Source organism: Mobula hypostoma, chromosome 17 (genome assembly GCF_963921235.1).
Source record: "Mobula hypostoma chromosome 17, sMobHyp1.1, whole genome shotgun sequence".
NCBI lineage: Eukaryota > Metazoa > Chordata > Chondrichthyes > Myliobatiformes > Myliobatidae > Mobula > Mobula hypostoma.
Window position 1 is genome coordinate 49,990,625 of NC_086113.1, and position 26,331 is coordinate 50,016,955.

General features: G+C 38.3%; 1 protein-coding gene across 2 annotated transcripts in view; it reads right to left on the bottom strand.

The window, feature by feature from the left end:
- cdkal1 (CDK5 regulatory subunit associated protein 1-like 1) overlaps window positions 1-26,331 on the bottom strand; it is a 522,933-nt gene that overhangs the window by 219,851 nt on the left and 276,751 nt on the right. For both annotated transcript variants that reach the window (XM_063069880.1, XM_063069879.1), the window contains exon 10: window positions 4,748-4,893. In XM_063069880.1, the coding sequence (XP_062925950.1) occupies window positions 4,748-4,893 (146 nt within the window). The remainder of the gene's footprint in view (window positions 1-4,747; window positions 4,894-26,331) is intronic.

A 26,331-nucleotide genomic window follows, 5' to 3' on the forward strand; every position in this document is an offset into this window, starting at 1 on the left:
AGGGAAGCCTAATGTTATTATTGTGCAACATTATCTTATGATTCCTATATATATATGCTAAATTAATCCTCTCCTAAATTTTAGCAACCAAACGAAAGGTTTGGGGAGGAGACATGAGAAAGAAATGAAATTCAAATGAGTACTGAAATCAAAATCAATCTCCTGTCACACAGAATTCAAATCCAATTATGCCGCCTCGTATAAAATGTCAGAAATAAGGACAGTAAACAAAATTACATTTCAATGGACTTTCTCTCAGGTTATCCAAACTCCAACTTCAGTCTAGATCAATAATGTGCTCAAAAATAAAGTCTGTAGCTTGGATTTAATTCTTATATTTTGAAATCAGGAAACAACCTAAATTGAGAGACCTTCTAATAAAAAGATTTGAAAAGAAAGAAAGAAAGAGAGACTTTCTATTAAACAGACAATGCATTTGACAAGGTTCCACACGGTAGGCTTATTCAGAAAGTTAGAAGGTATGGGATCCAGGGAAGTTTGGCCAGGTGGATTCAGAATTGGCTTGCCTGCAGAAGGCAGAAGGTGGTGGTGGAGGGAGTACATTCAGATTGGAGGATTGTGACTAGTGGTGTCCCACAAGGATCTGTTCTGGGACCTCTACTTTTCATGATTTTTATTAACGACCTGGATGTGGGGGTAGAAGGGTGGGTTGGCAAGTTTGCAGACGACACAAAGGTTGGTGCTGTTGTAGATAGTGTAGAGGATTGTCAAAGATTGCAGAGAGACATTGATAGGATGCAGAAGTGGGCTGAGAAGTGGCAGATGGAGTTCCACCCGGAGAAGTGTGAGGTGGTACACTTTGGAAGGACAAACTCCAGGGCAGAGTACAACGTAAATGGCAGGATACTTGGTAGTGTGGAGGAGCAGAGGGATCTCGGGGTACATGTCCACAGATCCGTGAAAGTTGCCTCACAGGTGGATAGGGTAGTTAAGAAAGCTTATGGGGTGTTAGCTTTCATAAGTCGAGGGATAGAGTTTGAGAGTCGCGATGTAATGATGCAGCTCTATAAAACTCTGGTTAGGCCACACTTGGAGTATTGTGTCCAGTTCTGGTCACCTCACTATAGGAAGGATGTGGAAGCATTGGAAAGGGTACAGAGGAGATTTACCAGGATGCTGCCTGGTTTAGAAAGTATGCATTATGATCAGAGATTAAGGGAGCTAGGGCTTTACTCTTTGGAGAGAAGGAGGATGAGAGGAGACATGATAGAGGTGTACAAGATGATAAGAGGAACAGATAGAGTGGATAGCCAGCGCCTCTTCCTCAGGGCACCACTGCTCAGTACAAGAGGACATGGCTTTAAGGTAAGGGGTGGGAAGTTCAAGGGGGTTATTAGAGCAAGGATTTTTACTCAGAGAGTGGTTGGTGCGTGGAATGCACTGCCTGAGTCAGTGGTGGAGGCAGATACACTAGTGAAGTTTAAGAGACTACTAGACAGGTAGTCTAAGGTGGGGGCTTATATGGGAGGCAGGGCTTGAGGGTCGGCACAACATTGTGGGCCGAAGGGCCTGTACTGTGCTGTACTATTCTATGTTCTATGAAATGTCATCTACGATTTAATAAGATGTGACTTAAATTACGTTGTCAATTATCTGGAGCATCCTTTGCTTACTATCTTTCAAATTCTCTTTTAAGTTAAAATGAACATTTGCTTGAAACCGAAAGTAGACAACACATATAGAAAACTGATACATTGAGATTGAAGATATTGCTCAAGGAATTTAGCTATTCTATGTTGCAGTCCTATTCAATATTAAACATCCTTGTGGTTAACAGCTTGAACATTTGAATTAGAACTCTGCAGAAATTGGTGTGTGTGAGTATACACAGTATTGGGAAACAAAGGCTTTAGAAACATATACCAGATGAAAGAGTAGCCAAAGGAAATGGAAGCAATAGTAGACCAGACAGGTGGTCTTATGGAAATCGGAAGAAAAGGATCAGAGGTGATAAGGTGATAAGGTTGGTGAGACTCACTTAGTCCAGATGGGATGCAACTAAGGTTGCTGAGTGAAAGACAACAGATGCACTGGCCATAATCTTCCAATCCTCCTTAGTGCTACAGTTCCAGAAAGCGCTCTTCAAAAATAAGGACAGTATATCCAGCAAATGCAGACCATCAACACATGTCCACAGTAAAAAAAATGTCATGAGATAGTCAGTAGGCAGAAATTAACTACCTCTTAGAAAATAAACAACAGCCAGCAAAGATTGATTAAAGACAAATATAATTTTTTTTTATCAATTAAGTTCTTTAATTAGGTAACAGAAGCTAGTTTTGGTGAATGGGGACTATTATTTTTATTATCAAACACATTGCAAAAGATTTTAATGGTGTCACATAACATCAATAATTTGCATTTAATTTGCACCTTCTACTGAAAGCATCTAAAGAGAATTTAGCAACAAACTAGCCAAGACTGATCAAAAGCTGATCAAACAGTTAGGGTATAAAGTACATTTTAATGAAAAGGAGCAACTGATGCACCTGATTTCTGGAGTTTAGGATTTGGACAGCTGAAATCATAAGATACCAGTAATGTGGTGATTAAAAAACGGAAAGTGCAAAGAAGCAGACTTGCAGGAGCACAGCATTCTTGAACATTCTAAGATGGAAGCAGGTTAGAGAGGAAGAGAAACGGAGCAACGTGAAAACAATCATGAAAATTTAAAAATTGTGGCACTGCCAACATTGCTGCCAATGCAAATTGGTGTGCAAGGAAATCTGGTGCGAGTTAGGATAGAGCAGCAGAACTGTGAATAACTTCAGTGGTATGATAATATTACGGGGGGTTTGTATGTATGTACGGGTACCCAGTGTCAGGCCTTAAAACCCAGCGGCAGAAAACACACGAGGCTAATCCATTCAGCCTTTCAAATAGTCAGGTTTGCAGCCAGATGAGGTGTGTGATGAGAGAGAAAGAGATGGTGGGTAGTGAGTGAGTGTTGAAAAGTGGAGGATTACCTGTATAAATCTTCAAAAATCTCAGGACAGGTTAACAAAGCTCTTGATGAAGGATGGGGCATTATAAATGAAAGGACACAATATAAAGGCAGTGAGTTATGCCAAATCCAAATGAAATAAAAATTCTGTTCCAGACGGAATCTTTTGGTCTGATTCTGGAGATCTGGACAGGATGTGACAGCTTTAGTGAAGGTCCAGAGGAGATTAAGTGCAATAGCTCTGGGGTGAGATAGAATGATTGTGTGGATAGACTGGGATGGCAATGGTTCCTTATGAGCAGAGGAGGTTTAGATGAGTGTTTGAACTGATATTTTTGAAACAATTAATTGTTCATATGACATCAATAAATAGTCTGATATCAGTACTTGAAGGTACTAGCTACATAATACAGTGAGGAATAACCCTTCTGTCTCATGGAACCGCACTGCCCAGCAAGCCACCGATTTATCCCTGGACTAATTTCAGGACAATTTACATTAACCAATTAACCTACTAACCGACTGGTATGTCTTTCGACTATGAGAGGAAACCAGAGCATTCAGAGGAAGATAAGATAAAACTTTATTTATCCCAAAGGAAATTATTGTTGCAAGGTTACTCAGTCAGTGATATGTACTTGTAATACAAAATGTAATTGAGGTATGAAAAAGAATACAAAATGTGCATTAAAAATACTACAAAATACAGATGTGCAATGAAACCATATACTTATATACTTGGAGGAGGAGTTGTAGAGTCTTATAGCCACAGGGAGAAAGGATCTCCCATGGTGTTCACTAGTGCACCTCAGCGGATTCAGTCTGTTACTAAAAGTGCTCCTCCGTTTGTCCAGTACGTCATGGAGGGGGTGAGAGGGATTCTCCATAATGCTCCGTAGCTTCTGCAGCATCCTCCTCTCAGACACAACCATCGGGGAATCCAGTTTCACCCCCACAACAGAACCAGCCTTCCTGATGAGCTCTCACCCTGCTGCCCCAGCAGATTACAGCATAGAATAGAGTGCTGGCCACCACTGAGTCGTAGAACATCTGCAGCATAGTACTGCAGACATTGAATGACTGGAGCCTCCACAGGAAGTGCAGTCCATGCACAATGGGGAAAAACGTATAAATATTCTTACACAGGATTCTGGAATCCAATTCTGATGCCCTGAATTGCGTTGCGCTAACTGTTACACTATTGCGGCACCTACTGTGAATGCCCGCAAGGAAATGAATCTCAAGATATTATATGGTAACATATATGTAATTTGACAATAAATTTACTTTGAACTTGTTAATGTACCTATGTACATCATACTGAATTTAACAATATTTCGGTAGCTTACATGTACATACAAGTACCCATAATTGGCACATAAAACTTGGGGGGGGGGGGCAACCTGTAAGCTAAGAACTAAAAATACACTGCGAAAAATTGTTGATTCACTATGTTCACTTGGAAGCATTTCAGATACCAATTAAGAAGGACCAGCTGGAGAGAAACCACAGGAAAAAGAAACAGCAGCTGAACAGTGAACTTCAAATATACAATGCAGCTTAGTCATTCCAAATAGTGTGCACTGTAGAAATTAAACAAGATTTGAAATACAATGAAGATCATGCAAAGGCACAACATTATACCAAGGAGTGGTTAAAACCACATTAATCGTTCTTATTCAGGTTACCTCATCTTTATAAAGCCCTAATGTAAAGCTGATATATAGAACCTATACTTTGAAGTACTGCAGTTGAAAATTTGCTCTATTCAAAGTAACTTACCTTTCCTTCAAGAAATCTGCCACTTGTTTAAAGTCTGCTATGCAGTATTCTCTTTTCATGTCCATGAGCACACTATCTGATCCAGTTTGCACTGGCACATGAAGAAAGGAATACACTCTAGGATGGAGGAGGATTTTTGCCATTTCCTGCAGAAAAGAAAAATAAAATAATCTATCAGTACCACATCAAATAAACCTCTTTTAAAGGGATAAAAAGGCACTCAAGACTTAGGTTTTTAAAAATACTTTATCCTGAAGGATGTCTATTGAAATGAAAATCAAAATAACATTTGGTGGAAATCAATTTCAATTATTAGGCTATATGAAACTTGTTAAATGCAGTCATAGGTAATAACTGTCATGAAGAAATAAATTTAATCATAGCAATTACGTCAGCAATACTATTCTGAAGTCATTGTGACTTTTATATACTTGAATTTTCATTAGCTGATATAAGTCACCACCCCTCAAAACAGTACTTGAGACCCATCACCCTACGTACAAGTCAGTAATATTTAGGGTCTCCAATGGTCCGTTCTTATATTGACTCAACATTTTCAGCAAAAAACGTAGCAGTCCTTCATGTAACTGCTCAGAACCAGTGTCACTGGGAAAGTTGAGAGAAGATTTAACAGGTAGGCAAGGTGAAAGTACCAACACTGACTTGCTCAATGCAAAGTATGTTCAACAGGTATCAAAGATTTTGAATGCTGATAAACATCAAGGATTGGGAAAGTAGCTTAACTTTCTATAAAACACTTATGTGGGTCTGATAACTAGAAAGGCCCTTATTTGATAGGTCAGCGACAGCCTTGCTGAGATCACTTGGGCTAAGCCACCCACTTGGTGTAAGAACAGGATTAGCAAGTGCAGACAGTAACTGCTCTGTACTGGACCATTATTTGATCAGCAACTTTCCAACATGGAGTTAGCATCAGGAAAGATCACTGAATTGTATATACATGTAAGAATCTCATATCAACAGTGAGGGCTTCTGAAAATGCTAAAGAATTATGTGGTATATAGGCAAACTGCAGTAGTAAAGTCAAGAGTTTTGAGACTAACCCTAAGATGATTGCTATCATCTTTCACAATTCTGGCAACTTGGGACAGTGAAATACTTAAGCTGCAAAAAAGACATACAGCTTCTACATGAGGAATATGACCCAGAATAATGCCAACCACATCATTTCTCAATTTATAACAATACTTATAACCACATTTATAACAAGGAATACACAAAATAGAGGCCATACAATATTGAACCTGATGAGTAGCATGAAGTGTGAAGTTTAAATACCAGAGATTCCATTTGTGGTTCTTACAAAATATTGATAGGAAGGTCAATCCACAGCTCACTGCTTGACAATGGGAAGACACATGCATGCAAATTACCATTAACAGAAATACACCCTGCATCTGAAGAGAGATACTGATGAGAAACTGAAAACTTTAGGACACGCGTGACTTATAATTTCTTATAAATATTAAAGGTGACCGATCAGTACAGCTGAGGACACAATGCACACTAAACCTATTTAGACAAAACTGCCTCAAAGACTTAAAAGTGGATTGCAAGAATGTATTCAGTGTGACTACTCAAAAACCATCAGGTTAAAGATATGCATAATGGCTTCAGGGGACAGTACTTGCTTATCAGTGCTTGTCAGTCCTTGTTTGTGTCTTTTTTATATTGATTCTATCGTATTTCTTTGTTCTACTCTGAATCTCAGGGTAATATATGGTGACATATTTTGATAATAAATTAACTTTGAATTTTATGTATTAATTTAACTATCTAGCCAGTGTTCTATAAGCCTAGCTTGGTAAAGTGCAAAAAGATGTGAGCCTATGAAATGAAACTGTTATGTTGTTAAAGGCAGACAGGACTACCTGGTGTTTGGAGGGATTATGAAGTCATCCTCAATCACACTGTGAACAATGAACACTAATCTAATCTCAGGTGACACAATCTCAATGCAAGGATGCCAATCTCCTTATCAAGTTAGACATCTCACATGCAAATTGACAAGTGAACAGGGATAAGTAAGCCATCGTTACTGAATAATTAACTCCCATGAGGGAGTTATATGATCCATATACCAAGCTGCCTTATATGTCATCATCTCTCAAAAATTTCAGGCAACCTCGCGCAGAAGTGTCCATGCAACCAAGATGGAACTTCGATTGCAATACAAGTGGCAAATCTCTGAATACCTAAAGAGGTATTTTGAAGGCTTTGTTAACATAATAGTAGCTTCAAAACAACGATTGTGCTTTTGTGCAGAAAAAGATTTTTTTTGGATCATGGGGGTGAATGTAAATTGTCTATAACTGAAAATGGTGAAAGTGAATGTCAGAAGAAATGAGGGTGTGACTGAATTTTTATCTTCTTCACAGTGAGATCCAATGTTGTGCTAAGTTTTCAATGGATTGATCAACAGAATGGATATCACTGCATTAACTGAAAAATTAACTGTGGCAGTGGTTAAAGGCTGTGGATAACACATATTTTCTGAAAGGTAAATCTTCCTGTGCAGTTCCTCCTGCTATATATACCATTTGCACAATAAAGTTAATTGTGATAACTCCAAACTGGGCAGTATTAAGCCATACTATAGGCCATCACTATAAAACACGCCATAAAAATTTACATCTGTTCTCACAAGTGGTTGCATTGCTTAGTAGTCTGCAATTTCAACCAGTTCAATTCAAACCGTTTGTGAAATGAAATGAGATCAAACTGCTTCACCTCCTTATTAATCACTTTCAAAATAATAGATTAGTACATACAGTGAAAGACCCATGAAGGAAAATTAAGGAATTATTAATATACAGATTTTCTTCAGAACCAAAGATCAGTGCTGCAGGATACGCCCCTACAGAAATGAATATAACAGTCAGAATATATGAACCCGTTTCAACCATCTCAGGAAAGGAAGGTGAATAAAACACAATTGAAGTGAACATTGTGACTCACGCTTTAACAGGCTCATATGGTATGATGAGGTTTACCTACTGGCAAAACCAGTCAGATGAAGCAGACAAAATGGGCTCTCTGAGGTATTGGAGATGTGCAGATGTGCGGCCCCAAGAATTAGCTTGTAAGTACCGGTGAAAGATTTAAAGAAGTTTTAAATTGATCCTTTGATCACAGCATGAGATATCCATGGGGATACTTAAGAAAATCTTGATTTGAATGTACCCCTGAAGTACATTCTACAATTGTTAGGAGTTGCTGACATTGATTCAACTGGAGTCAAGGACTGAGATTTTCAAGGAGTCCAGAGATAGATGGTGTGTTCAGCTTCCAGCATAATTCTGGTAGAATTATAAAGATGAAGCAGACTTAAATGGCTAAGCTAGCAAATTTGTAACAGTTGTGGTAGTAGATAGTGCAATAAGTAAATTAGCGTGACATTATTGTATGTTATTGTCAATATTGTCAAGAATCACAGTCTGAGAAGAACCATTAATGGCCAACCACAGCTTTGGAGTCTTTGTGAATTTTTCTGAGGAATGTAAATGGACATCCATGACAACTACCCTGCGTGCCTTGTAGATTTACAATGATGACTTAACAGAGGGATATCATTCCCTACTGAATATACAGCTTCTCAACTCCTGCAAACACAGTTCAAATGTGGTTGTGTCAATTACGATTCTGACTGACCTCCAAGTTATTGATGAATATGTGTGTGTGTGCATTTGTGTTTAGTGAAAGAGGTTAGGGATAGTCAGCATTGAAAGTCAAGGGCAGGTGATTACATATTCTCACGTTAGTATCAGATATTGAATTATTGCCAAGAACTTGAGTATATTTTGACACTTGCCTGAATTGAATCACTGCAGTTTATCCATTTAAATAACAGCAAGTCCTGAATTTACTCAAGCGCCTTATCTGTCAATGGATATCCCATAGAATCCATTGGCAGAGATGAATCCTGCTGAGATTTCCAGCTAGGAAATTGCTTCTCAGATTCTACACGACCTTGAAGGTGGTGCAGGATCCACACTCTGAAATGATTTCGATAGGGGATGGAAAACAAGGGGAAAATCAAGGCACTTTTAAAATCAAAAAATGTTTTTATTAAATTATCAAGTCTGTAACTGCTGATACTTTTTACTTAGAGTGTTATATAATTTGCTTTAATTACGGATTCATTGTTTTACTAGCTCAGTGACTTTCAGAAACAAAAGCCTCTGCGGGCAGTAGTCAATGCTGGCATCTTTCAGCTGAGCCATCTGAACCGTCTCAGATCGATTGGGCACGTGGCCAATTGATCGTGCGGTCAATCAATTAGCCCTCCTATGCATGGAAGGGCCTCTATGTGCTGGCTTTCAGGTGGCACGTTTTCCTCTCAGCAGATCTTTTTTGTCACTCGCCCTGCATGTACGTTCCCAGCATGTACCGCAGCAAATATGACTCGGTAAAAACGTTTAATCATACTACTCCACTGTCAGTCCTTAGCTGCAGATATGTAACAGCATTAGACCAAGAACCACCAAACTCTTGATTCCTGTTTAAATTAAAACAGAAGCATTTCAACAAAATAGGATAGTTTGTAAGTCTCACTGACTCAGTTGAATGTGCTACTTGGTATTAGTTGATATGACTTGCCTGCTGATGGGAAGACTACATGGAGCTCTATCTACATCTTTCTCTTCTTTTATGAAAACACTCTATGCATTCCACAGTGAACAATCCTTTCAGTAATGAATTCAGAAACAGCATTAACAAAACAGACATTCATATGCTTGCTTTTCACCCTGTCTGCATAATGGTAGCTTCCAAAGAGTGCTTTATTTCCCTACAGCACAGCAAGATAATGTTAAATATTAATCTTAAGCCAGTTCACCCTATGAGGCAGAGTGATTGCTGGAAATATTCCAGGCTGAATGGTTAAAAGAGGATAAAAATGAACCAAAATTGACCACAACTTGAATGCTTCACTGTTGCAAGCAATTATGCTTTGATCGCAGATAATGACAGAATTAGGTTTGGATCGCACACCCAGTGTGCGAATAAGTTCCTAATAAAATCTACAGTATTTATTACTTTATCCACCAGTACACATTAGGAATACAGTGGAGCTATGTGGGCTTCACGGGATTTTCAGTACATTAATATTAATAGATTGAAAACATTGTTAGATCTAGTGTCAGTCTCAGGAAGAAATTTTGACTTGCAGTTACAACCTTGATTCTTTCATTCCCAAAGGCCTTATTCTCAATAATTATAAAATTACTTACGTACTTATTTCTAGCCTAAGACTTCCCAAACTACTTTCTGGTCCAGACCCTATTTAATACATAACATTTCAAGCAGCTGCAAAGCCACCCAAAACAACAACAAAGTAAGATAGTAACTGGCGCAAAGCAAGGCTGGTAATATGAAATCCTGCTAACTTATTTTTAGTAAAGCTGATTAATGGATAAATTTTGGCCAAAATGCCTAAAAGAACTTTCAGAGTATTGTTTAGATAGCAGTGTCTTGGAATTTTTTGGAACTACCCGAGGAGAGACCAGATCTCAATTTAAGGACAGTATTTCCAACGGTGTTGCACAGCTTCCACTCCTCCCTCCCCACTGATCTCCCTCCTGGCACTTATCCTTGCAAGTGAGACAAGTGCTTCACCTGCCCCGAAACCATCACCCTCTCGTTCAGCAGATCTTCCTGATAAGGCAACAACTGCACGTCTGTCAGGGTCATTTGTACAATCCAAGTGCAGCCTCCTCTACACGTGAGACCTGATGTGACTGGAGAACCACTTTGTTGAGCACATTCTCTCTGCCCACTGCAAAAGGCACGATTTCCTGGAGGCTACACACTGCAATTCAACTTCCTATTCCCATTCTGACATGTTAGTCCATACTGCCATGATCGGGTTGGAGGGGTAACACCTCATAATCTGTCTGGTTAGCCTCCAACACGATGGTATGAACATTGATTTCTCTGGTAACTTCCCCACCCTTCCCTCCTTCTGACTTTTCCCATTCCTCATTCTGGTTATTCTCTCATCCCTTCTCCTCACCTACCCACCACATCCCTCTAGTGTTCCTCCTCCTTCGGAATAGACTAGATGGATTGAAGGGCATGTTTTCTATGTGAATCTTATCAGATTGATTGCGTGAATATGGCAAGTGTGCATGCGGCAATTGATTGTGCATTAAATCGATTGGGCTTCCTACCTGTGAAGGGCTCCCTCTCTCTGTTTTTGAGTAGGTTTCAAGAGCACGTGTTCTTCCCTTCCCTTTCTTCCATGGTCCACTGTCCACTCCTACTAGGTTTATTCCTTTTCAACCTCTTCCACCTATTCCCTCCCAATTTCTTCCCCCTCACTTGGCTTCACCTATCACCTGATAGCTTGTACTCCTTCCCTTCCCCCTCTTACTCATTCTAGCTTCTGCCCAGTTCCTTTGCAGTCCTGAAGAAGGATCTCGGCCAAAATCGTCAGCTGTTTATTTTACTCCATGGATGCTGCTTTGCTTGCTCAGTTCCTCCGGTACTTTTGTGTATGTTGCTCAAGACTTCGAGTGTCTGTAGAATCTCTTGTGTCAATATTGGACTGGTGTCCCAAACTAGTTATTTTGGGGTGAGGTCTCTGGAACCGGACTTGAACCCACACTGCCAGACCTAATTGTAAGGGTGCGACTGCTAAGGATATACTTGGCAATGTTGGGATTGAACTATCTCTAATGACCTTCATGAACAGACGATAGCATGACAAAGGTTGGTGCAAACATGTCCAAACATCTGAGATCTCAGCCAGCTGTTGGGAGGTATATGTGTTGTAAGCGGAATTTTTTCCAGAGAGACACAGAGGGAGAGAAATTGTGTGTGTGTGTGTGTGTGTGTGTGTGTGTGTGTCTCAGAGTGAGAGAAAGAGAGAGAGAGAGGGAGAGACAGACAGAGAGAGAAATCCTCTGCTACTCTTCTGTTTTACAATATATGCTTATTTCTCAAGAGCTATATTTATTTTATGCTTTTCCCACACAAATCTTCAATCTCCACTGCTTTTAGAATAAAAGTAACCCCTCTGCATTCTCCACTGGCCCTTATTAATGTTTCCACCAGAAGATTTTGTTCTTCACTTTTAAATTTCAAACAACTAATACCAATACTAATAGTTGTTTTTATCATGTTCCATGCACGTATGGCCTGATTTTTAAGAACTCCAAACTGAATTTGGTTCTGGTTCAATCAGCAGTTCTCCAATGCACTAACAGGACAAATCGCACAATTAACTCAGTCATTTGCTATTGACCTTTCTTTTAGCTCTGAGGTTGTCACATGCTGTTCTAATCTCACAACAGTTCTGTGTAAACTCTCTGTCCCGTAAAATTCGGAGCATTTTAGATCCACAGTGGCAGGGTGCAAACTTCAACTTCATACAAATCTTTCACAATCACAGGGCAGAAATCAATAAGAAAGCAAGCAGAAACCATAGGATGAGTAAAGTTCTTATTTGGGGTTTGAAGCACATCATAAGCCTTCAGCTTTAGGCAGAAGAACAGATCTGTACAGGGAAACGTCCTCATAGGTGTTCCCAATTTCAAGTATTTTTTGTTATTGGCAATTTCAGCTTCTCTTCTGGAATTGTTCTGTATTCAAATAGGAAAGAAGGAAAGAAAGCATCCAAATTACATGTGTCATTATTTCTAGTTCCTGATTGAAAGGATTATTGTTAAAAATAATAAGGTTTAAGTTGACATATTGGTTACCTGAGTAAACCAGCTTTGCATTTATGAAGCTTTTAAATGAAGCTCACACATTCTACAACATTAAGATGCATGTAAGACTAGCTCTCAAAATCAACTGATGTCAAATAAAACTTCTTTCCTTTGCTACCTTTTCTGGTTTAGGCTTTAAACAAATCTTTGGTAAATATAGAAGTTTAGTGATCCTGCAAATTCAACTTTGGTTCAATTATGTAACAGGAATAAAAATACAGAACTCCTGATGTGATAAGTAAGACATGTCAAATGTAACTTGAAATGATGCTCGAACGCTGGAAACATTTTCTGCTTTAATTATCAAAACTCCCTTTAATTAACTGAACAACCATTAAGATTAATATTTCATAGAACCGACTGTCTACTGTGAGAATAACCTGAATCAAGGGAGACTCAGAGCATCTTTTACATATGACCAATAAATGTACTCAATGTTCAGAAACATTAATTCATTTGTTAGAAGCCAAAATCTACACCTTTTCTTAAACAACTTCTAATGGGGCTGAATCGAAGCAGTGAAGTCCGGAGTATCCAAGCACCAGGCCAGATTGAAAAGGTCAAAGTGTCGAAAAGATTAGGGTTTCAGGGCCAGAGGCGAGGTATGGGCCGATTAAGATCACTGCTCCAGGACGTTTACTTGGCTCTGCGCTGAACTACAGAACTCTCTTGCGGAACAAACAAGAGAAAAATCTGCAGATGCTGGAAATCCAAGAGTACGACTGTACTCTTTTCCATAGATGCTGCCTGGCCTGCTGAGTTCCTCCAGCATTTTGTTTGTGTAACTCTCTTGCAGACTTCAGTTCAGAAACACTATTTGCTTCTGGTTACTGTTTGCACCATTTTTTCTTCATTGCACATTGGGTGTTTGACGGTCATTTTTATGGGTTATTTTATTCTTTTATTTTCTTTTGACATTTTTTTTATTCTCTGCACATTGGATCTTAGGCAGTCTGTTTTCATATATATGGGGCTTGTTTTTGCGTTTGTTTCATGGCTGCCTGCTAGGAGACAATCCTCAACGTTGTATAATGTATACATACTTCGATAATAAACGTACTTTGAACTTTGGCATATAAAGCAGAGAGTACTAATTATCCATACTGGAAAATATAGACGACATCCTGAAAGACAGCAGACAATTGTCACTGTTGAAGACAAAGTTAAGAGTGAAAATGAAAAAAATAATCTAATAACAATGATCAAAGGATCTATATTATCTGATAGTTGGCAAGTCTATTGGTGTGCTTATTCTTTTATTAAATACTTGTTCATGACCATTATCAGTATCTATTTGACTGTAAATGGCATCACTATACAAAACGTGTGCCTTTTCTAAACCTGGTGTTCTAATAGTTCTATTACTTCAGAGCAGCAACCTAATTACTCTGGCCTATTAACCCGATATTAGTTTGGAATAACTGAGCTCACATTACTATTGTCATTTTACTTTGTCTTTATTTTTCTTCCCCTTTTTGCAGCTGAATAATACAAAACCTAGATATTTTCTTTTTCCTGAATTATTTCTCTTCCCTTTACATTAGATATGGCTGAAGACTTTCCACACTCACCCTAACACTTTCTGAGAAGTATTAGCAACAATTGTTGATTTATGACCATTCTCTATAGCCAGACTGCTTGTGACATGACAGCTGTTAATATCAGTCAGACATAACTAAGAATATGTTTTCATTCCTTCAGGCTGTGAATTGTTGTTGGAGCTTTTTAAATATCCCTTCGTTTTTAAATAGCAAATTCCAGAGAACAGTCAAAGCACAAGCATATGGCAATATGAAGTAATTATCCACCCTGGAAAAAATAAATTTTTATGGTAGCTTATAAACTTTCCTATCCTTCTCCTTCAATCTGTTTTTTTCCCCCCATTCCCTTTTGATAAGTGATTTGATACTGATTTCTCCCATTCTAATTCAAATGCCTCAGATTTATGTACTTCAATCATATTAGTGAAGGAGAGTTCATCAGAATGCCTTAACAGCACTGTTATTAATTTGCATTTCCAAAACCTAGTGAGGATCAGGTTTTAAACTTAAACGTGCACAACAAATTCTGGCTAACAGAGGATGTGGTGATTTGACTAGCACTAACAAACCCTGAGTCACAAGTGGTAAAAAATACTTATTTTCAGCCATCCTTCAGTATCTCTTTTCCTACAGAAGTACATGAGAAGCAGGCGACTTGTCAGAGGGGAGGTTTAATTGCCTCTTGTATCAGATGATGAAGACCCCTTTGTGTGTCACACCAGAAGGCATGGTATAGTAATAAAGATGTCAAAGTGTCGATGAACTAGATGAACTGAACCCTAAGGTGAAATTCATCTTTCTGTGAAATGTTATTACGTGAACACTGATAGGTAAGCAACAAAAATGCAAGCTCATCACAGCACCATGGTTTATCTTTTATATCAAAATAGATAAGGCAGTAAACACTCAGCAAGTCAGGCAGCATTTGTAATAGTGAAAATAATGTAAGTATATCAACCTGAGGTGTTAAGGATTACCTTCTCTCCATAGAAGCTGCCTGATGAAATCATTCCTAACTTTTATATTTAATTTTAGGTTTACAATATCCAAGAATTTTTTTGCTATTTATGAGTAAGCATTTCTGCCCCACTAACATTCATCTTAAAACTGGATGCCTCAGCATATACTGTCAAATAAACGTTTTGTTTTTGAAATGTTACCTGGTATTTGGTAACTTTTACCATTGAATACCATTCCTCAACTTTATTACTTAATTCCATAATGATCAAATTGATGCATTTGCTTAATTTTCAGGCATAAAATGCATTTATAACATTGTGTCACATGTTGCTTACTAAAGTTACATGATTCAGAACTGCTCGTCTTGCAAAAAGCTCGCAGCATGGAAAATTTACTGCCAGATCACAAAGTTCAAAAACTTCTAATGAAACTAATGTCTCATTGGCAGCTCCTGGTTGGCAATTACAATCAAACTGTTGGAATTATGTGGAAAAAACTGCAAAGGGGTGTGTGAGGTTGGTAGTGATGTTAAGTGTGGGCACTAGGCCTGATACTGAAGGACAGGCCGGTCTAATATCACAACCCAGTTTGGCAAGACTTATGAAAAAATGCAAAGTATGTAAGACACACTTTTATGATACACCCTCAGTAAGTTTCTTGAAAAATAACTAATACACTAAATTTTACAATAGTGGTGACACGTGTTGCCGCGTGGCCAAGTGGTTAAGGTGTTCGATTAGTGATCTGAAGGTTGCGAGTTCGAGCCTCAGCTGAGGCAGTGTGTTGTGTCCTTGAGCAAGGCACTTAACCACATATTGCTCCTGCGCGTTTATAGCCCAGCGGCAGCGGTTGGTGCAGTATGGACAAGACAAGACGGCATTTAAATATTCAATCATTATGAGGATGCTAGGTGTTGTTATAAGTCACAATAATATTTGAAATAATTCATCAATCTCCTGTAAGGTTTCACGGGATGAATTAAGATCAAGTGTAATGTTCAGATGAAGCTCGGAATAACTGAACTACAGTGGTAGTACCTACACTGAAGTCATCCTTATTTATTCTAGTGATTACGACAAGCTTTCATTACAAATATACCTTTAATCATTTATAATGGATTTTGTTGATAGCAAGTGCACAAGTGCCATCTTTTTTAAGCACACAACAATTCAACCACTCAAGGAAAGTAAACAAAAATCAAGTGAGGTACCAGTGAGTATTTGGAATAATTCAGGACAATCTTCCTACTCTAACACAGTTGTATTTCCCAAGAAATACTTCCTTGCATTTTTATAGTTCAATTGTACATTTCTACATTATCCATACTTTTAATGGGAATTACATATGGAAATGCGGCAATCAAATCCTGCTGTTGTTATTCAGTGAACTTTGTTATCTGGGAATTTGGGATGAAGTTGAAAATGAAGTAGTTACAGAAAGTTATGATTTGCCACCTCCTCAGAGCCTTCAGGACTGGCCTTGCAATGAATTGCAGAATGCTCTCAATAAATTACATTTCTTAATGTACTGTAATTATTTTTGTTTTTAAAAAATTGTGCATATTGTAGATCTGGTTTAAAATAAATGGAACATTTAACAAGGAAGAATGCAAAAATGGATACCTGCCTGCCAGTCTTTCAAAAAAATCAATTGATGCTGTGATGGTTTGTCCTAAGTCCAAGATTTAAATATCAGTTGGCAGATGCAGCAAAAGAAATTGCTTTTCTAAAGATAATTTGCACATTTTCATTCTTTGTTAGAAATTACCCAGTAAAATAACAGAACGTGGTACAATTAACATGAAGCGCTGCCACAAGGAAGAAGCAACCGTCATCAAAGACAGGACCTATCCAGGGCTTGTCCACTTCCATTGGGCAGAAGGTACAGAAGCTTCAGGTCCCACACCACCGACTTCAGGAACAGTTTTACCCTACAACCATCAGGTTCCCGAATCAGTGTGCATAACTTCAACCACCACTATTCTGAACTGATTCTACAATCTACTGGCTCACTCTCAAGGACTCTTTCCAATTCCTGTTTACAGTATTTTTTTATTTGCAGAGTTTGTCCTCTTTTGCAAATTGGTTGTTTGTCAGTTTCTGTCTGTTTATGTATAGTTTTTGTGAAATTCTATTATATTAATAATTTTTCCCTGTAAAGGCCTGCAAGAAAATGAATCTCAAGGTAACATCTCGAACATACAGTATTGTGCAAAAATCTATTGTGGGAGAGGGAGAAGGAGAGAGGGAGAGAGGGAGAGAGGGGGAGAGAGGGGGAGAGAGAGAGAGAGAGAGAGAGAGAGAGAGAGAGAGAGAAGGAAGATAGGCTTTTTCCATTGAGAGTGGGGGAGATTCAAACAAGAGGACATGATTTGAGAGTTAAAGGGCAACAGTTTAGGGGTAACATGAGGGGGAACTTCTTTACTCAGAGAGTGGTAGCTGTGTGGAACGAGCTTCCAGCAGAAGTGGTTGAGGCAGGTTTGATGTTGTCATTTAAAGTTAAATTGGATAGATATGTGGGCAGGAAAGGAATGGAGGGTTATTGGCTGAGTGCAGGTCAGTGGGACTAGGTGAGAATAAGAGTGCAGCATGGACTAGAAGAGAGAGAGCGTGCTAGGTCGTGTGTGTGTCTACTGCTACAGTACTGTGCAAAAGTCTTAGGCACTATATACATAAGACTGTTGCACAGTATTGTTCATTCTTTCATAACAAATTTAGTTTGAAATTTGAAATTTTCTGAACCATTTACTATGTTCATTAGTCCATTTTGCAACAATTTCAGCATCACTGACTTCACCTCACAAGGATGTGGGTAAAATTCATCAAAACTGACGTTGGTCAGACACTAACTATTTGTCACAGTTTGTTCACTCAACAGAAAGACAGTACTTTTAATTTGATAAATTCTTAAATACAAACATACACATTAAGATAATTAAAGAGAGATCCCTCAAGATCTATTTGAAAGAATCTAATACAGACAATGCAATTAGCCATACTTGCATTATTTTATTAAAAAAATCAAATTTCTTTTAAAAACATTTCCTAAGTAATACTTTCTTGCATTTTAATATTTATTTTCTACATTTCTATATTATTCAAATATTTAATAGAAATTACAGATGGCTATGTGGCAATCAATGCCCTGCTGTCATTATTCAGAGAACCTTGTTACCTGGGAATTTTGGATGAGAGTGATAATGAAATGGCTAGGAGTGTTATTTATAATTGGCTACTCAGTGCCACTACACTAAGGTCGGGACCATTTAAAGCTTCCAGATCCTTAGGTGGAAAAGGGGTTTGTTTGTTTTGTTCTGGTTGTGTCTTTTCTGGTAGAAATAGTGTGTAGTTTGTGTTTGATGGATGTTTTTCTTGTGAGTACTGAATCTCAGGTCCTGTGTACCTGCAATACTGCAGCAAGTGAGTTTTCCATATTTGGACTTGTGCACCTGAAAATGAACTCAACTTTGTCTTTGCAACATGCTTTTGGTACAAGGAATGGAGAGGACATCAGTGTGGGTGTTATTGCTCTGAGTGAACAGTAGACATTCTCTACTGACACCCACCCCCCACCCCGGCCCCTCCACTGTTCCTTCCTTCTTCTAAATTGCTTGTGAGTAATTTTAGGCCCCATATCTAAGGAAGGATGTGCAGGACCTGGAGAGTATTCAGAGGAAGTTCAGAAGAGCAATTCCAGAGAAGAAAGGTTAGTGTATGAAGAGCATTTGATATCTCTCAGCCTGTACTCAATGGAGTTCAGAAGGATGAGAGGGGATCTCATTGAAACCTCCTGGATTCAGAAAGGCCTGGATGGACTGGACATGAAGGGAATGCTTCCATCAGTGGAAGAGGGCACAGTCTCAGAATACAGGGATGCTCCTTTTGAACTGAAGGAATTTTTTCAACTTTAGGATGGCAAATCTATGGAATTCTTCACTATAGAGAACTGTGGAAGCCAAGTCACTGGGCATACTTAAGGCAGAGCATGATTCTTGATTAGTGAGGCAGTTAAGGATTACAGGGAGAAGGTAGAAGAATGGGACTAAAAAGAAAATCGGCCATGTTTGAATGGTGGAGCAGACTCGATGGGCTGAATGGCCCAAATCTGCTTCTATGTCTTATTGTCTTATTAAGAGATAGAATAAAGGAACCCTGCTTTGCAAGTGAAATCCTTAAATAAAGCATAAAGCTACCAAAACAAGCCAATTTTTGCTTAATATTTACAAGGGCACTGTTAATTCTTGGAAATGTATCTTAAACATTTTTCCTTTTCCTACAGCTTGTGTTCAGGGAATTTTTATGCATTATTCTTCTGTAATTCATCTTAAAATTTTATTTGTACTGATACCATTGGTAATCATTTAATTTTAATATTAATATTGTTTTCCTTTTTGTAAAAAAAAACAGAATGATAATATTCAGCAGGCTAGACAAGAACCAAGAGAGAAGCAGAGTTAATGTTTTGGATGAACGAATACAAGGAATGGCTGTGATAGGATGAAGATCAGGAGACTGTGATGCAAAGAGTGATGGCACTCAGTGGGAATCTTTCTCCTTTGAATTTTCCTGACTATTGCTAAATACCAAACAGGAGTATATCCTCCACCAATATTAAATACTTTTTTTATGAAAAGCAAAAAAACATGTTGGATTGATTACACCTGTTTGTACTGTATAATACCAATTCAAAACATGTTTTGAATTTGAAATTTTGAGAAGAATCATCTGTGGAATCAATGACAATTGTGCTTACGTTTCCCCAGATTTACCAAGAGCTCTAAGATTTGATCATCAGTTAAATTAAACATTTCCAAAGACAAACGAAATTATTTCTGATTCAATTATAATGTCCATAAGAGTAATTACAGCCATAAGATGGAATATAACTGACAGTTTAATTAAGCAGTTATATTCATGAAGCATGGTTCTAGACACATTTGATAGGTCTACCTCTTATAGTCTACGGAAACTCTTTGAATAAATACCTCAATTAGTTGTAAAAAGCTAGATAAAATCCTTTATTGGTATTCTGTGCAAACTGAACAGGGCCATGGTTAACACTGGCCTTCTAAAACAAATCAATCCAGCAATGAAATCGCTCTTGGGATTGCTTTGCACAGCAGATGGTACTGCATTTCATTGGCAGGGGACTCGACACCAAACACAAAACTGTCTAACACTATCTGCTTTGATGAAGCCTGCAATATTTCTCTTCTCTTGGTAGCATAAGCACTCTTTAACTGGAGTTCATTTTAATAGTTATGACACCAAAAATTACAGACTGTCATCAAGTCTTTCCTCTTTATTGATACCAAAAAAATGGTTTAAGTGACATTACAATTCTCACATCTTCCATTTGTACAGTTCTTGGAGATCAATTTTCATCAACTGATTCTTGTCCTGGTTTATATTCATGTTGTTTCTAAGGCAAAACATGCAGCATTCTTGCTGGAATATTTATTATTCCTGCTTCTCTAATTCATTTGCATGCACCAAACATATGATTTGCAAGATTATTAATCTCCATTTATTCTTATTTACATATTATTTTGAAATTACAAAGAACCTTGCATGCAAATGAAATATTTAACCACAAATAACAATTTCCACTATGTAGTTTCCATTTGAGTCACATATCAATACATAGGAACAATAAGTAAGCATTCATTTGTTAAATCTTTTACCCATTTGTATCTATTATAGTATACTTAACACATATTCCCTTCAAAATATTATATTCAGTCTAAAGGATGCAGTTCTAAGAAGACTCATGCTGATCACTTCAACTCCATACATACTACAAATCTTCGTCTTGCCCTTCTACATCATATCAGAAACAATGACGGCAATCACTTCTACCGTGCAGTCATAAATAGCCTTATGTGTTTTTCAAACTCCTTACTCTGAATACATAAATGCTTCACTAAGGTGGCTTTGTAAATGACTATCCAAGGACACTGTAGTAGCCTTGGAGATTTAGTGCACGATAACAATATATAATAGTATGCCATCAAGATATTCAACAATTTAATTGCAAATGTTTACAGCTATCATAGGCTCCTTGGCCTCTGTAGTTGAGTACAGCCTATTAGGACAGAAACCATAAAGTGCTTAAAGGAAAACAACTCACCATTGTCTGTGCTATTCTTTCAATAAAGCAATTTTCAGAGCAATCCAACTGTGACTTGTTCATAGGAGCATGTTTTTCATTAGATACTTGCTACATTTCCTACATTACATCAGCGATTACAATTCCAAACATAGTTCATTAGTTACAATGCACTTACAGTCATCCTGGGGGTCATGAAAGATGGCATATAAATGCAAGGCTTTGCTTTGTGCAGTTATGCACATTGATTTTTGTCTCTTTTACCTTCCTCGATAAAAATATGGCTACTTTAAACCTGCTCAGCTTCCATGTCTTTGAGTAGTTTAGTACGCATGCATCTCTAATGAAATATCCACGAGTGACAACAGTTAACAGAGTGGCCATAATTGGAATGATCTGAAACACTGTGTGAAGTAATGAGTGAAGTAATGAGTGAAGTACTGGGTGGGCAGATCTCAAGTAGAAATATAGTTTCTCTTTAGCACTTAACGTATAGCCTATAACATTACAAATGCAATTAATCACACTGCCTCAACCTTCCTACTAGGGCCAGTTCATTTAATTGCTCAGAAGTTCAACACTAGCCATACTACATAGCAGCAGCTGCTATCAAACTCAGTTTCTGAAATTTAGTTGAACTGAGTTCCTGTTATCAAGGCATATGAAAATGAAAGCATTTGGCAGCTTAAGAGACAAAAAGAGTTTAAAAAATAACCAGAGAAAAGAAACATGAAAGGGAGAAGGAGGAACAGCATTCACAAATTTCTTTAAAAATTCAATGTGGCAAATCATGCTAGCTGTGGGATGTGGATCCAGCGGAAATCACTGGTTTTGAGTGGTCAAGTACTGCTTAATTGACTGTTATTGTTACTAATAATCCTACCTAGACAATTCAGAATCAGAATCATCAGTGACATATGTCGTGAAATTTGTTGTTTACTGGCAGCAGTACACTGTAAGATATAAAAAAAATGAGTATACGTTACAATCTACCAATAAGTAAATAAGTATCAAAAGAAGAATAATGAGGTTGTATTCATGGACTGCTAAGAAATGTGAAGGCAGAGCTATTCTTAATATGTTGAGCATGTGTCTTCAGGCTCCTGTACTTTCTTCCTGATGGTAGTAATGTGAAGAATGAAAATCCCGGACGTTGAAGGTCCTTCATGATAGATATAGTCTCCTTGAGGCACCACCTTTTGTAGGTGTCAAATGGTGAGGAGGTCTCTGCCCGTGATGGAGCCGGCTCAGTCTACAACCCTGTGCAGCCTTTTCATTCTGGTGCTTTTGAGCCTCCATACCAGGCAGTGATGGAACCAGTCAGAATGCTCTCCATGGTATATCTGACTTCTTCGTAACATCCTCAAACTCCTGATCAAGTATAGTTGCTGCTCTGCCTTCTTTGTGACGGTGTCAATGTGTTGGCCCAGGATAGATCCTCTGCGATGTTGATGTCTAGCAACTTGCAGCTGCTCACCCTTCCAACTGATGTACATGACTAATTATTAATCTGGGATAAACCGAGAATGGCTATCACTGCAGCCACTTCACTCTAACTGTGGGCTATATGACTCCAGCTGCAGAGTCCTGGCTGGCTGAAATTCCCCTGCATTATAAAAGAAGATTTGTCCCTCAAATGCTGAACTACTCAATAAAACAATCAAGTATAGAATCAGAGAACCCATTTACTTTAATGGTGATTCTTGGCCTGAGGAATGGGGACGGTAAGTGCACATTTAAGGTTATTGTACTTTAATTCCTTTATTTATTAATAGATTCTAATGTCTGTTTAATTAACCTTAATAGTTTTATTGCAGCAAGGTTTTTTAAAATACCATTTTTTGAGGTGCTCAATATAATATATTCCTAAGGACATTATATATTTAAAAAGAGCAAAAAATATATTCATAAGAGTATTAATTATTTAAGCCATAGACACTGAAATCCAAAACTTCTCACAATTCTTTTTCAAATACAGTACTGCGCAAAAGTCTTAGACGCCCCTTGTTTTTAAATATAAATTTTGTTTTAGATGTTTTCTTTTACCTTCTGCAAAAGTGTGTCATTAAAAAAGCAATATTTAGATTTCCAAACATTCATGTTCCAAAAAATTAAATGTTATGAGAAATTTTGTTTGTTGTTAAAGAAAGTAACATATTAAATAATGGATCACTTTTCAAATAAAAACTTGATTACTTTGTACATATGTAGTCCAGTGCATGATTAAACAAAGATCACAAACTTTGCTAATAATTGGGTGAATGAGTTGAGTGAATGCTAATGATTAATGACATAATGAGTTGAGTGAACTAGACTGATTAACTGAAACAGAAGTGGGTGCAGAAGGAATCAAACTGGACAAAGTACAATCAAAACAAAAGGTGAGGATGTGGTAGGCATGACAGATTAATCTTCAAATCATCAATTCTTACACCATGTGAGTGAGCACAGCAACAAAACACAAGGTGGTTATCCTGCATCAGCAAGGTCAATCCCAAGCAGAAATTTCGTGTCAGACAGGAGTTTCCAGATTGCTGTCAAAGCTTTTCTGAAGAAGCACAAAGAAACAAGCAAGATTGAGAACTAGAAACACAATGGTTGACCATGGAAACCGAAACATCAAACTGACGTCCCTTTCAAACTGGAAGGCGTCCAGCACTGCTGTCAGCTCTGAGCCAAAGAAACTACTGGGACCCAAGTACATGACAATAAACTGAACTGATCAAAGAACACTGAAGCAGTCTACAAGAAGGGTCAGAGCCATCTCTACTTCCTGAGGAGACTGAGGTCCTTTAACATCTGTCGGACGATGCTGAGGATGTTCTACGAGTCTGTGGTGGCCAGTGCGATCATGTTTGCTGTTGTGTGCTGGGGCAGCAGGCTGAGGGTAGCAGACACCAACAGAATCAACAAACTCATTCGTAAGGCCAGTGATGTTGTGGAGATGGAACTGGACTCTCTGACGGTGGTGTCTGAAAAGAGGATGCTGTCCACGTTGCATGCCATCTTGGACAATGTCTCCCATCTACTACATAATGTACTGGTTGGGCACAGGAGTACATTCAGCCAGAGACTCATTCCGCTGAGATGCAACACAGAGTGTCACAGGAAGTCACTCCTCCCTGTGGCCATCAAACTTCACAACTCCTCCCTTGGAGGGTCAGACACCCTGAGCCAATAGGCTGGTCCTGGACCTATTTCCTGGCATTTACATATTACTATTTAATTATTTATGGTTTTATATTGCTTTATTTATACTCTATTCTGGGTTGGTGCAACTGTAACGAAAACCAATTTCCCTCGGGATCAATAAAGTATGACTATGACTAAGGACTTGCTACAGCGGCATAACTGAGAACATCTTGACTGGCTGTATCACTGCCTGGTATTAGGAACTGTACTTCCCTCAATCAGAGAGCTCTGCAGAGGGTGGTGCAGACAGCCCAGCGCACCTGTGGATGTGAACTTCCCACTATTCAGGACATTTACAGCGACAGGTGCATAAAAAGGGCCTGAAAGATCACTAGGGACCCGAGTCACCACAACCACAAACTGTTACAGCTGCTACCATCTGGGAAACGGTACCACAGCATTAAAGCCAGGACCATCAGGCTCTGAGACAGCTTCTTCCACCAGGTCATCAGACTGATTAATTCATGCTGACACAATTGTATTCCGAAGCTATACTGACTGCTCTATTGTACATCTTACTGTACATACTATTTATTACAAATTACTATAATTTGCACATTCAGACGGAGATGTAACGTAAAGATTTTTACTCCCCATGTAAGATGTAAGGATGTAAGAAATAAAGCCAATTCAATACAGTCCGGAGAAATCTTGTCAGAAGTGGTCTTCAGGGAAGAGTTGCTGTCAAAAAGCCATTCCTCTGAAGTGGAAGCAAAGTTAAGAGACTCACCTATGCAAAAAAAACACAAAGGCAATGGCAGCAAGTGCTCTGGACTAACAAGTCAAAATTTGAAATTTTTAGCTCAAACTGGAGGCAGTTTGTCCATAGAAGAGCTGTACAGCACTACACAGATGTGCTTCTGCAGCCAATCGTGAAGCACAGCTAAGGTTTCCTACAAGTTTTAGGCTGCATTCCTCCAAATAGAGTTGGTGATCTGGTCAGAATTAATAGAATCCTCAATGCTGAGAAGTATAAGCAGATTCTCATCCTTCACGCAATACCAACAGGGAGATACCCGATTAGTCCCAACTTCATTCTGCAGCAGGACAATGAACCAAACACACGACCAAGGCCATGAAGAAGTACCTTCAGCAAAAAGGAGGAGGATTTCTGCAGCAGATGGTATGGCCTCCGCAGAGCTGTGATCTCAAGATCAAAGCTGTCTGGGATTACCTGGAGATAGAAGCAAGCGTGACTGCCAAAGTCTGCAGAAGAACTATGGCAAGTTCTCCAAAATGCTTGGAACACCTATTAACCAATTTTCTTATAAAATTGCACACCAGTGTACCTAAGAGAATTGATACAGTTTTGAAGGCAAAGGGTGGTCACACCAGATATTGATTTGCTTTACTTTTTTCCCCACTGTTTATTGTTCTTTATAGTAAATATTTTGAGAGTTGGAAATTTTACTGCATTAATTTTGAAAGCATCTTTGCTTTACAGTTTTTTTACAGGTGCCTAAGACTTTTCCACAGTACTATATGTCAACATGTCCTATTTAGAATTTTAAATATGTGCCCCTATTTACTGGTTAGAATAGGAGCCTTTGTTTTACAAGTATGGCAAAAATATCATTACTCTCTGAAGATTTGATTAATGAGAAATCTTGCTCCCAGCACTTCATATACCAATACCCAAAATAAATGAACGTAGTCTCAATTTCAAATAAAAATGGTCATACGGAAAGGGATCAACTTAAACAGCCCGGCATATATGTGGCATTGATGACAAGTGTGTGATCTTTTCTAGGGAAGAAAAAAATATATACTAAAATGAGCAAAGTCAAGCAAAAAAATCACGTTGATCCCAGAATACCTAGGGGCTTTCAATCATCTTTGATATTCGAGAACAATAGAACCTGCTTATAGAAATGGTGAACCACTGGAAAAGTAACATGAAAATGTTTGATGAGTCCAATGATTCAGCTTTCAAGTTAGCTGAACCTGAACTGAGAGCTCCTTGTGTTAGTTGAGGATGGGGAAATTGCAATGTAATAGCATTGGCCTTCACAAGGCTACAAACACATCACAATAATGCAGTTCAAGCTTG